This window comes from Calidris pugnax, unplaced genomic scaffold (genome assembly GCF_001431845.1).
Source record: "Calidris pugnax isolate Ruff unplaced genomic scaffold, ASM143184v1 scaffold102, whole genome shotgun sequence".
NCBI classification, from domain to species: Eukaryota; Metazoa; Chordata; class Aves; order Charadriiformes; family Scolopacidae; genus Calidris; species Calidris pugnax.
In genome coordinates, this window is record NW_015090846.1 from 3,081,469 (window position 1) to 3,094,865 (window position 13,397).

The following is a 13,397-nucleotide window of genomic DNA, read 5'->3' on the forward strand; positions in this document are numbered from 1 at the left end:
ACCATTTTCTGGAAGATGCCTCCAAGCTCTGGTTTTCCAGAAGGATCAGGTGCCCGCGTGTCCTTTCATTCTGTCACACTCCGGCACCGTGCCCTTGCTATTTACTGCAGGAGGGGATTTGCTTACCATGCACAGGGAGGGTTTCTAGCACCGCTTTGCAGATCCCCTCCTGGAGACGAGCAGGACCCTGTTGGCCCTGCGGGGATGATACTTTTAGCCGCCTTTCAAGAAAAGATGATTAAGTTCTGCCAGGAAGCACCGTGGTGGTTCCAGGAACTGCCATCTGAGGTGTAATTAAAGGCTGGGCCCCTCGCTGAGGCTTTTTATGGCGCACCGAAGGCTGGGTACAGCTTGTGCTGCCTGCAGAGCAGCGGTGAGACAGCCTGGGCTGGGAGACCTGGAGCCCGGCTTGCTGCATCAGGGTGAGTCCTAGAGAAGGTGGCAACCAGCCCAGAAGCAAACCCTGGTAAAAGCTATGGCAAAACCATCTAATTTTTCGGAAATCTCCCTTTCATAGGGCTGAGCAGGCACTTGGTGCTTCATGGGTCGGGTTCTGCTGGAGGATGGGGTCTCCTGTAAGTCGTGTCCCGTTTTGAGGTACATGGGGCTCCATCTGCATCCCGCCCTGGGGGAGCCAGGATGCCCAGGTTCTCCACCTGGCTGCTCCAGCTTGCTGGCCACACTCAGATGACTTGAAGTGGGTGATGTTCTTATAACCTGGGTCAAAGATGTCCCTTTTCACCCTCCCTGCAAATGCATCTGCCTCTGAGTGCTGATGTTCCTTGTGTTTCCAGTGAAACACTTAACCCTGCGAAGGTCCTCCTCGCACCCAGTTTAGGGTTTTCCTGTTGTCCAGAGAAAATCCCATCTTTTCTCCCTCTTTCAGGGTAAAGCCCAGCCCCTGCTCATGGCTCCTTCCCCAGGGAGAAGCCTCAGCTCCCCTGGAGCGAGATTCCCCTGCCCTTGCACCCCTCCAGGAGCTGCTGGAGATGGACAGAGCAAGGAGGGGAAAATCCCTGTAAGGATGCTCCTGGCTCCTCAGCTGCGCTGCTGAACGCGAGCCCATTCCCATCCATCTCTGCACACAACAGGTGAAAATACTTCGAAGGCGGGTGCCCTTGAGCTTGCCAGATGCTGGGTTATTTTAAGCCAGGAGAACGGGAGACGTTGGCCACCAAGGCACAGAGATTTGCATTTGCTGCCAGGGGACAGAGGGGAGGGGACAGGGTTCAGGGCACGGCTCCCGGGGGGGCAGGATTGAGACTCAGCAGCGTGGTCCTCATCTGGGAGAGGATTTTGCCATCCTGCAACCAGCTTGTGGTGAGGAATGGCCTTGTCCTGCTGGAAATGGGACTTGCTGGAGAAAGAGGTGGTGCTGGTGGTCGTGTCTGCTCTGCCTCGGCCGCGCGGAGTTCCCACCCCTTCCCCCTGCCATCCCGGGGTGAAGTAAACACTCCTCTTCCTCCGATTTGGAAACTGCTCTTTTAAGGACATGGAAGAAAAATAATTGTAGAATCAAAGCTGCTAGATCTCAGCAGGGATTAGGGTGGGAGGTGTGGAGGGGCTCATACATCCCTGTCCAGAGAGGTAAACCCTACATGCACACTTGCACTGGTGAGGTCTGTCTTCGCTGGGGTTAGACAGTCTCTTCCAGTTCCTAATCACAAGCCCACTTGAGCTGTTAGCAGTTCCTTTAAACAGGGATTTGGTGTGTTTAGGCTGACTGTCCTCCTTGAGAGCAGATGGTTTTTGTTACTGGATAATATTTCAAAGGAAAGGGTTTTTCTCTTTTTTTTTTTTTTTTTCCCTGTAATGCCCCCTCTGGTGCTGGTTTATCGAGCTGGGAGATGCTGGCACTGGGAGCGTGCGTGCTGCACGGGTGCAGGAGCCTCCTAGGCTGGAGCTCATTTAGTTCATCAGTCAGCGTGATGGATACTGGGTCTCAACACTCCTGGTTGCTGTTTTAGGAGCTCGCTAAAAGCTACTTTAAAACCATGTGGTGGAGAAGCCACGTCACCTCCTTTCCCTGTGACAGATAACCTCCACTTCTGGGGTGCTCCCGACTTCGGGGTCCTTCCCTGCAGCGGGAAGGCAGCAAGTCCCTTCAGCTGCTCCTCCTTTTCTTGCTCTGCCTTCTCCAAAACCGTTCAATCTCCTTTTCTTGGCAGCCCAATGACCCGGTGACGAACATATGCCAGGCAGCAGACAAACAGCTCTTCACCCTGGTGGAATGGGCCAAGAGGATCCCCCACTTCTCCGAGCTGCCCCTGGACGACCAGGTCATCTTGCTCAGAGCAGGTGAGTGGGAACCATCCCCGCCGGAGCCCTGGGAGTGAGTGTCACATCTCAAAGGTGACAAATATTACACTTAGATTTAGGTCCCGGCGACTTGAAAAGCCGTTAACTGATTCTGAGTAATAGCCTCTGATAATTCAATTGCTAAATAGGATTTTAAAAGCCCCAAGGGATGTGTTGCTGAATGGGATCCAAAATGTTGCACCAGCTGCCAATCAGCTGAAAAATGGCCCCGGCTTCATCTCTTGATGAGCTCGGAGATGTGCGCTGGGCCATTTAAACCAAGGGAGCTACACGCTGCCTTCCTCCCAAGCTGAGACTTGAGAAGACCAAGTGGGCTTGGGACTCCATGAAATTTCATCAAACTGAAACATTTGATCATAATTAAAACCAGAAAAGGGAGAAAAATATCTCGCCCTCCCTCTCCCACCCACCAAGATGAAAATAAAATTCTCTGGGCTTATTTTAAATTTCCTTGTGCGGCAGGGGGTCTGGAGGAACGGAGGCTTTAGGAGGTGAAAAGCAGTTAGCTGTGAAAAGGATCTTCTTCCATCGAGTAAATTCAAGCCCCTACTGCTGGCAGGTTATGCACAAAGACCAGGGAGGGCAAGAAATCAAGAGCAGAGCTCGACGAGGGTGCATTTTAGACATGAAGCTCTTTGCATAGCTCCAGTCATCAGAGAAGTGATTAAAAAGGCTTTGGCTTGGCGCAGCAGAGAGTTTTGCTCCTTTAGACAAAGAGGAAGGCGAGTTGTCAGTGGGACAGATGAAGTGGCTTCCAGCAAATGATAGACCTCAGGGTGAGACCTTGCTGTCTGGCGGTGGCACCCAGCTCTCTGCTTGGCAATGAGAAACACAGACCTTGGGTGCTCGAAGTAGTCAAGGGAATGCAGAAGGGAATGATGGAGGAGGCTGGTGCAGAGCAAAGGTGCTGAGCTACCAGGAGCAACCAGCCCAGATGCCAAACCCAAGCAAGCCAAGGACTCTGAAGTGCCTGGTAGTTTTAAAGTTCCCCTCCTTTCCCCAAAATGCACTTTTGTAGGGAATTCAAGAGGCAGAAACCCTGCGGGGATGTGTGCTCTTCTCTCTGCACTCTTCTGGCCTCTGCAGACAAGACACTGCTGATCCATCTTGATGACAGCATTCCTGGCTTCTTATTGTAGAGATTGTGTGCCCCAAAATAAATGCCCATGAAATTGGGCAGGAAAGTGCTTTAAGAACCAAGTGCAAAGTATTCACTTCAACACAAAATGTAGGAACTGCCAGAACTCCTCCAGCCCAAGGTCTGTCCAGGTTGCCTCAGGAGAAGGTGCAAGGGCTCCAGAGTAGGAAGCTGATGGGGTTGGTATTTCCCCCTTCCCACCACACAAACACTAGCTGTCGTTCTGTGTAATAAGGCTGACCATAGCCCAAAGGCGTGAATCTTAATACTTAGTGCATTTTTTTATTGGCTATCAACCAGTGTAACCTTCTACCTTGGCCCAACACACAAATAACCAGTCCCTCTTGCAACCTTTCTGAAATCTTTGACCTCAGTGGTTTCTGGGCGATTAAGTCACACCATTTACTGGTGTAGGTTTTCTCCTCTTCTTATATTACTGAAAGGAGATTTTTATAGTCACATTTCATCTCGAGGTTACAGCAGTAGCCTGGGAATGGAGAATTTGGGGGTTTTATTCTTGCTGCAGACTTGGCCAAGTCCCATGCTCCTCCTGGTCGGATCCTTCTGGCCCTTTGGTGAAGGTGCTCCTCTGATTTTTCCATGGGTTTGAATATCACCAGCGCTGGCTCACAGCCCTCTCTGGAAAATAGAAAAAGTCTATTTTTGAAGAGGGTCTCTAGAGCCTCTTGTGAGAGTGGATGAGCAGGGGAAGCATCTCTATAGAAATCTTTGAGGGCTTTCTGCAAATATCACAGGGAAGAACTGGATTCAGACAAAAAGCTGCCTTCTTTTGTGAAATGGAAACAAAACCCACAACAACAGTTCAAGGTTTTCCTTGCTCTTTAGAAGAAGGGTAATGAAAGCTGAACCGAAGACTTTCTGACCTAATGTTCCTTCCTTTGTGCTGGTGCTTGTTCTGACCAGCTCCGAGCTGGCATCCTGGAGGGGGCCACCCCATGGGGCAGGAGGAGAGGGGGCTGCAGACCCCATGGCATCCCAGATTTCGTGCTGGATCTAACCCCCACAGCCACGAGGTGGGCTGAGCACCTGGAGGAGCGGCTCCGATGGGCTCCCTGCTCCAGGCGTCCCTGTCGGGGCCTCAGATAACCTCCCCCAAGTCTTTTAACCAGTGGCTGCATCTATTATTGAGTGGGGAGAGTGGTCTGCTGAGAACAGCTGCCCATGAAATATTTAAGTATTAAAATTTAGCTGAGAGCGTCAGTCAGGTTCAGTCATGCGTCCTCGGAGGCGAAACTAAGTGGAGCACACATCTTTGGAGGAGCGGCGCTGGATGGGCCGGCAGTAGCTTTCCTCTAATCCTGAATCATTTAAAAATCTTCAGGCTTTCTGGAGGAGAGGGAAACTCAGCTTTTTAAGCCTGTTTTCCCTGGGTTTTCTTGTTTCCAAGCTCGCTACGGCTGAGACAGGAATAACCTGATGATTTCTCTGCGTCGAGGCCGGGCTGGCAGAGGATGCTGAGCGCTCCATCTCTGCAGCTGCAGGTCCTTTCAGAGGGCTGGTGGGGAAACTTGGTAGTGAGATGGATTAACAGGATGGTCACTTCTCTGCCAAGTGCCTTCCCTACCCCAGAGGAGCCAAAGCATCCCCAGAGCCGCCTTGTTTGATGAGAAAGGAATCGTGAGAGTCAAAGAAATCTGCTCTGCTTCTCCAGAGCTTGGGCTGAAATGCAGAACTCTTTGGGTAGACTTGTTTGATTTCTAACTCGGATTTGCTGCCTGTGTTTATACCTGAATTTTCCTGCTTCCCTCTTGGTCTTGTCAGCTCTTTGGGGATGAAAGCACCGAGTAGAAATAGGTTCCCCATTTCAGCCAAAAGATCCCAGCTCTAAATAGGAGTAATTCATCTGAAGGATGCTGATTAATCCAGTGCTTCTTAGCTGGAATAACCCCAGCATGGATGTTGGTGGCACCCTGCAGCCTCACCAATTCCATGTATTCTTGACAACCCAGAGGCTGGATTGGGCACTGTTGGGGCTGCGTGGAGCCGTGGCCAAGGGGTGTTGGGTGATGGCCGAGAGTCAGGACAGAGCTGTGAAAACTGGTTCCATGGAGGGACGTTGAGAAGCAGCTCTGGTTTCTGCTGGTTGGAGCTGCATGGAGGGGCTGCACGTGGAGATGCTGTGGGTCTGCGTGTGACAGCTGGCAGGAGGCACCCACAGCACCTTGCTGTGGGTCTGGCTCTGGGAGGTCCTCTTCAGCCATGGAGCAGGGTTCCTGCAGGCTCCTGGTGCAGTCCCATGTCTTCTCCTCCATCCTCCGTGGGTTTCAGAGTGTTGCAATCCCTCCATGAGTGCCAGACCTCGCCCAGTAAATAGCCAAATAAATGTTCCTGTGATTGGGGTGGAAACATCCTGTGGCCACTTAGGAAAGAGTGAACTTTATTCCTTGTCAACATTTCTAATGGCACAACCCACCTCTGCAGCAGTGGGTAAATACAGCACACGTGGACCTTGTATTTATTCGGATTGGTGTTTCTGTGGCAGGAGAGGAGGTGAAGGATATTGTTGTGATGCTTTTCCAGCCTGGGAAAGAAAAATAAAATCAAATGTCCTGCTGTTTCTGGACCCTGCCAAGCAGGCCTGCGTTCTGGACACCAGAACATTTTTGGGCTGGGTAAATCATTCAGATGAGCGTGAGACTCCCCAGGGCTGCAGAAGACCTGTCTTGTCTTATTGGAGACGCCTTTCCTGGCTCAAAGTCACCAAAATTTCCCCCCTTCAAACTTTACGGCATTTCTTCTTGTTACGGGTTTGTTTCGGGCATTCTTGAGCTCGGTGGCAGATTTAAGAAGTTACAGACGTGTTAAATTCGGAAGGGGAGCTGGAAGGTGGGGAAGGAGGTGGCATCTCCCTACCCTTCCCCATCTGTAATTAGCTCATACTGCTCCCGTGGTGTTGGGGCTCAGAGGATGTGTTTTTCTGTCTCCTGAAGGAGCATGTCCAGTAGCTAATGAGACAAAAGCTGATTTCTAGGCAGCTACAGAAGAGTGTTAGTGGAGCAGTCACGGATGGGACATCCCTGAGGAGAAGCCATCCCTTCCAGTATTTATACAGCAGAAGCAACAAACCTGCAAGGGAGAGTTTTCATGGGCCCCATTTACAGCTGGAAAAGGGTGAATGAACTTTTGTGCCCCATTACGGCCTGAAAATGAGCCCAATTAGCCGATGTAAAGCGTTAATAGGTCTTTAACTGCTCAGAGGCAGGGACTATAAGGTCAGAGAGGGAATGCAGGGCTCCACACCCTCTGGCAGGTTGATGGCAGAGGATGGGGGAGAGCAGATTGCTCTGGTGCCTGCAAGGTTTATAGGGGAAACTGCTTCCCTTATTAGCGTTATATTTTTAGTACATTTGTTCCTTAATGATTTTTTCCCTTCCCTGACATCCAAGAATGGGGCTGGCTCCCCCCTCCCTTCCTGTGTCCAACCATGTTACTCCAGCAAAGAAGGTTCTTGAGCAGTTTCCTCCTCTCTCTTTAGCACCAGGGAGGTGATGGTGCTGATTTCCCGAACCCACTGAGGGTCCCGTGGCTCTAACCTGCAGCCTTGGTTGTTTTCTCCTCCCCAGGGTGGAACGAGCTCCTAATTGCCTCCTTCTCCCACCGCTCCATAGCTGTGAAAGACGGGATCCTCTTAGCCACCGGGCTCCACGTGCACCGGAACAGCGCGCACAGTGCTGGCGTCGGGGCCATCTTCGACAGGTGGGGAGAGGGAGGAGGGATGGATGGATAGATGGATGGATGGATGGACGAACAGATGCTGGGGAGCACATCTCAGGCCACCTTGGCCAGACATCCCCTTCTCTGTCTCTGTTCCCTGCGGTGCAACCTGCTTGAGGGGGCAGATGGAGATGTGGTGGCACCTGGGCTCGTGGTCAGAGGAGCCTGGGCTGCGGCGTGTCCATCCCATGGATGGAGACGTCGTGGTCCTTGCTGCAGGCAACAACATTAAATTCCTCCTCTCAAACCTGCACAAACCAACAGCCCCAAATATTGGGAGGGAGAAGGCTGCCCAGTGTGAATCAAAGCCTCCTTCATGGGGTCCAGATGCCTTCTAATGTTACGAGGAGGCCACTCCTTTATTTCTTTTCATCTTTAATTGGACCAAGACGTGATTTTATTTTCACAGTGAAAAAGCACCAAAAATACCCAGCAGGTTCCACATGCGGATCCCGAGGGCTCTTTAATCTCGTGCTTTGGGAAAATGTTTTAAAGCCAGACTTCCAGGGTGTGTGACCCACAGTGTGGCTCCAGACGCCGCTTAAGTGGTGGCTGATTTCTCTGCCCGAGACTCATCTCGAGGCGACTTAGTTGCAGCCAAATCACTTTTGCTTCTTTGCTTTGCGAGGAAATTGTGCTTCGGCCCTGGGTGACATCATTTGTTTCCTGTGAGGTCATAAGTGCAAGATCATGACTTCACTGCAGGATCTAACAGGAAAAACTGGGCAATCAATGGAAAGTATTTCAAGACCGGCACCTGCAGCAAGAGCAAAGGGAGTAATAAAAATTACCGGCAGAGGAAATTGCTTTTAGATACCTGTTGGGGTTTTTTTTATATTATTATTTTTTATTTTTAGGCAGCTTTCTCAGGTGCCAAAGCCAGTTTTTATCGTCTCTGTTGTACCTCACAGGAACTATTGATGTTCCTAATGAGCTATTTTTGATACAGGAGGAAAATGAGGGCATATCCTCAGCTGGTGTAAGTGAGTACTATCCCATGACTCTGACACCTGGGTGTTTTTTTCATTTCTTTTCAACGCTGACGCCTGTGATTTCTGTGTCCTTTGCAGAGTACTGACAGAACTCGTGTCAAAAATGCGAGACATGCAGATGGACAAGACAGAGCTAGGCTGCCTGCGAGCCATTGTCCTCTTCAACCCCGGTACGTGCTGTTACCTTCTCTCCTGTCCTCTCATGGCTGATGCTGCATCCTTTTTGGCTCCTTTTCATACCCACAAAGCTCCATTGCAAATAGCCGAGGGCACCCAACTCTTGAGGATGTGGCAAGAAGGAAGAGACAAGAATGAAAGTCAAATGAAGTGCTACCTGTGCATCTGCCACCTTAGAAGCATGTCCATCCTTAGAAGGATGGATCTGGATCCAAGCCCAGGGTGTTTTCCCCTTTGCAGGGGTGTTTTCCCCTTTGCAGAAGGCAACACAGTTTTATGGTCCAAAATATTCTCCAGGCAGGGCCCAGCCTTGGCCGGGACTTGGCTGTGATCGTCCGAGGAGGTGGCGATGCTGCTTTTGGATGGGCTGAGTTTTCTGCTGGGCTTGAGGGGCTTTGGCTTGATCAACATTACACAGTCCTCCTGTTTCCAGTTTTACAGCAGCTCTGTAGAAAGGAAGTTCTGCTGCTTGGGGGAGTTGTCCCTGAGTAGGAGCAAAAATGAATCTCGATATCCTTCGAGACAAAAGTATGGATTAGAGCAAAGTTAGAGCATGGACGTTATTGCCCTCTCTTTCCTGCTCTCAACATCCAAGGGCGTTTATTGACTGCATTTCTGGAAAATCCCGTTGCAGAGCCTGCCGAGGGTGAAAGGCATGAAACGTGCTCATAAAATACACAAGAACTTTCTTTTTCGTCCGCAGCTTGCTTAGTTTTACAGACTCCAGGAGGCTGCTCGCTTTTCCCTCTTGGCCCCAGCTGCCCAAGAGAAGAAGAAGAAGAAGGTTGAAGGCCAGGGGTTGTCTCTGGTGTTTTGGGGAGCAAAGTCCCCACTGCCACGGGCGATGGGCTGCCAGCCTGCACATACAGCTCTGGTGGGGGGGTTCCCTCAATTTTAGAGGGGTTCAATCCAGAGCAAAAGCAGATGGGATCTGAGGACAGACCTCCACATCTGCAGCCACCCTTTCCCCTCCCTGCCCTCCCAGGAGCATGCTTTGTGCCCAGGCACAGCTCTTTCGCTGGCCTTTCCCACCGAACCCAGGCCAGGGCATTTCAGCAGGGTTTATTGCTGTTTCTTGGGTTTGTTTTTCTGCTTGACTTTTTTTTTTTGTGTGTGTCTTTATTTTTTTTTTCCCCCTTGTAATCACCAGTAATTTATTGTCTGTAATTTGGGATTAGCCGTATATGGTAAAAGAAGGGGAATCTGGAGAGGTTCCCGTGGTGCTTGTGCTTGGGGATATCGATTGCTTGACTGTCCCTTTCACCCGACTAAAAACAGATTCTTGCTGCTTCGTGGGGGGACCTGCCAGAGTGGGGGCTTCTTGTTCAGCCCTGCCACGGTGCTTCGTGCTGGAGGGAGAAGGTCCACAAGCCCAGGACTTGAGGGGGACTTAAACCCTCTCCATGAGGGTCTGTGACCACTGGAATAAACCAAAACGGTTGGGGATGGGGTATGAGGTGGAGTAAACCAGATTTGTAGTTACAGGACAAACCTTTCAGGGTTTAAACACTCCCCAGGAGGTGTTAGATGCCCCCAAATTCCTGGGGTTCAGACCCCGCATCCACACTGGGCCCTCATCTGGTGGTGCCGGGAGGGATGGAGAGGTCCGGGGGGGTGACCAGGGGGGCTCCTTGCCTACTTGGAAAGCCTGGAGGTTTTTTTGGCTGATGGTCCTTCCATTGCCTTCCAGACTCGAAAGGTCTCTCCAACCCGGCTGAGGTGGAGGCGTTACGGGAGAAGGTGTACGCGTCGCTAGAGGCATACTGCAAACACAAATACCCCGACCAGCCCGGGAGGTGAGTTGCTGGCCGTGTCCTGTGTCCCCCCCACAGCCTTGTACCCCTGTAAATCCCCCTGCAAAGGGTCCTGCAGCTCTCAGCGGGGTGTGAGTGCCCTCCTTGGGGTCACTGCAGCTCGTGGGTGGCTGGGTCCTTCCCATTTCGGGCTCTCTCTTCCCGTTGTCCTTTGGCAGCGAGCAGTTGTCTGTAGAGAAAACCACTCATTTCTACCTTCTTCAGCCACGAGTGTCCTTAGCAAAGCCCTTCCCTGTGAAGTGCAAAGTGGTCTTTATTCCCCAGCAGCCAGGACAAGGTCGGGCAGTCCCGGTGCTGCCCAGACCCGAGGAGCCCCGGCTCCTGCGGCCGCGGGACGAGCACGTGGAGGGGGAAGGGGTATCGTTTCCCTTTTGGCAACCACGGAGAGCAAACCACAGCGAAAATAAGACGCACACGGAGTTAATTTTCAGTGGCAGATGAGCATCATTGCCGGGAAGTGAAAGCCTCAATTGATGCTCTTTTTCTTCCCTCCCCACCTCCCCCAATCCAGCTGGGAATGGGAGGGGGAATTAGGAATGCTTTCCTGGACCGCTCTGGAGCTGAGTGGGCGCATTTTCCCAGTTACAGCCTGAAGTTGGCAACTGCCAGTTAAGTTACTGACAGTCATTTGAGAAACCAAGCAAAAAGCACTGGAAAGTGCTGGTGGTGCGTATCGCTGCTGAACCGTGAATATTGGGAAAAACAGCCCAGGCAACTGGGATTTGCATCTCACCTGCATTCCCGGTCTTGCGTGTCTGGATGGTTGAAGGGGAAAAAAAAAAAAAGGGATGCTCTTAAAGCAATGAATGCAGTGGGCAGATCACGCCCTTGGAAGCAATCTTGGACTTTTTTTTTCCCCCCGTTTGGGTGTCGATGTGCTGGCAAATGAAAAAAGACACGTTGTAAAGAGGCTTCTTGGATGTTCCTGGTTGGCTTGTGGCGGGGCGTTAGGATGAAGGTACCGTTGGGTGTGTGGGACTTCGTGGTGAGGAGGGAAGTGAGGGATGCGCAGAGCAGGGGTGGTTACCTCCCCTCCTCAGGGTGGTTTGTTTGGACCCCAGGCTCCAAGAAGAGTTATTAAATCACAGTTCCAAAGGGAAGCCAGACCCAGACCCTGGACTGTGGCTGTTGTGGTGTTTCGGAAGAGCTCTGCCTCCCCTGGGACTCACGGGGAGCAGCCAGCTGTACCTGGCACAAGGATTGCTGCCTTGGGAATGCTGCCCAGCTCTTCTCCTGGGTTATTCCCCTGGTGGGATGAACTCTTTGCTTCCCACAAAGCGTCCAGTGTCCGCAGCCAAGGCTGGGACAGGGCTGGGCAGGGGGCTGCCATGGGGACAGCCCCTCTCTTCATCGACCGCAACACCGCTGTGCATGACTGAGCAGGGTCACTGAGCCACCAGCCAAAATCAGTTCCCCAGGGCTCTACCTCCATCATCAGCCACGTGTAAAGGAGCGTTTTAGGTCCCGGAGCTGCAGCGAGGGCTCTGGAGTTTGATCTCTCACTGGCTTTGAATGACATTGGGCTGGAGACCTCTTTGTGTGATCCTCACACCCTTCTTGGGTGACCTTAAAGGTTTTTGCACGCTTAGGGCTGTCCTGAGAGGCGTTACTGAGCATTGCTGGCCTTGCTGCCCCTCTCGTAGGGTGCAGGGCGATGGTGGAATAAGCCCAGGTGGCTCGGGAGGGTTAACTCGTGGGCCGGGAGTCCGGAGTTGCACAAGAGCTAAATGAAGCTCTCAAGAGCTCTCTCTCTCTCTCCATCCTCCTGGTCTCATGGCACAATGTGATCATCATCTGGGGCTGGAAACAAGTTCTTCCTGTGGTTGTTGAGCAAACGCCCGGTCGCGCCGGCGGCGGGTGCCCTCCCCTGCTCCAGGCTGTGGCGAGCCCTTGGCTTCCCCACCACTGCGGATGCCCTTGGGTGCCGTGACTTCAGCCCCGTCCCCAGCCATCGAGAGCTCTCGAGCACCATCTGAACACCAAAAGGGAACTTCTCTGCCACAGCGGGTCGGAGGGAGGCATTCCTAGGAAAAACCCAGCTCTTCTCCCCCGACACCAGCCCCGGCTCCTCGGCAGGGAGGGCACAGTGTGTACGTGACACCGAGCAGCCGCAGGGAATCGGGGCTATTTTCTTCCCCCCCCTCCCCTTCTCCTCCACCCCCGCCAGCCACGGCGCTGGCATGTTGTGCTGCGGGCTGGTTATCTCACAGTTAAACGTATCCGAGGGCTGGAGCCATCATCTGGTTTGGTTTAAAGTGAAACTTCCTGAATGGGATGGTAGGACTGATTTGTTTTTCCTGGCTCTGCTCCCACCGTTCTCGCCAGCTCAGCAAAAAAAAAAAAAAAAAAAAAAAAAAAAAAATCCTCCGATTTGGAAACTGCTCTTTTAAGGACATGGAAGAAAAATAATTGTAGAATCAAAGCTGCTAGATCTCAGCAGGGATTAGGGTGGGAGGTGTGGAGGGGCTCATACATCCCTGTCCAGAGAGGTAAACCCTACATGCACACTTGCACTGGTGAGGTCTGTCTTCGCTGGGGTTAGACAGTCTCTTCCAGTTCCTAATCACAAGCCCACTTGAGCTGTTAGCAGTTCCTTTAAACAGGGATTTGGTGTGTTTAGGCTGACTGTCCTCCTTGAGAGCAGATGGTTTTTGTTACTGGATAATATTTCAAAGGAAAGGGTTTTTCTCTTTTTTTTTTTTTTTTCCCCTGTAATGCCCCCTCTGGTGCTGGTTTATCGAGCTGGGAGATGCTGGCACTGGGAGCGTGCGTGCTGCACGGGTGCAGGAGCCTCCTAGGCTGGACCTCATTCAGTTCATCAGTCAGCGTGATGGATACTGGGTCTCAACACTCCTGGTTGCTGTTTTAGGAGCTCGCTAAAAGCTACTTTAAAACCATGTGGTGGAGAAGCCACGTCACCTCCTTTCCCTGTGACAGATAACCTCCACTTCTGGGGTGCTCCCGACTTCGGGGTCCTTCCCTGCAGCGGGAAGGCAGCAAGTCCCTTCAGCTGCTCCTCCTTTTCTTGCTCTGCCTTCTCCAAAACCGTTCAATCTCCTTTTCTTGGCAGCCCAATGACCCGGTGACGAACATATGCCAGGCAGCAGACAAACAGCTCTTCACCCTGGTGGAATGGGCCAAGAGGATCCCCCACTTCTCCGAGCTGCCCCTGGACGACCAGGTCATCTTGCTCAGAGCAGGTGAGTGGGAACCATCCCCGCC

General features: G+C 52.0%; 1 protein-coding gene across 1 annotated transcript in view; it reads left to right on the forward strand.

Moving 5' to 3' along the window:
• The window catches only part of RXRA (retinoid X receptor alpha), an 80,585-nt gene that overhangs the window by 54,812 nt on the left and 12,376 nt on the right, over nucleotides 1-13,397 (forward strand). Inside the window, exons 6-9 of the mRNA XM_014942777.1 lie at nucleotides 2,169-2,298; nucleotides 7,042-7,174; nucleotides 8,263-8,354; nucleotides 10,052-10,157. Of these exons, the coding sequence (XP_014798263.1) occupies nucleotides 2,169-2,298; nucleotides 7,042-7,174; nucleotides 8,263-8,354; nucleotides 10,052-10,157 (461 nt within the window). The remainder of the gene's footprint in view (nucleotides 1-2,168; nucleotides 2,299-7,041; nucleotides 7,175-8,262; nucleotides 8,355-10,051; nucleotides 10,158-13,397) is intronic.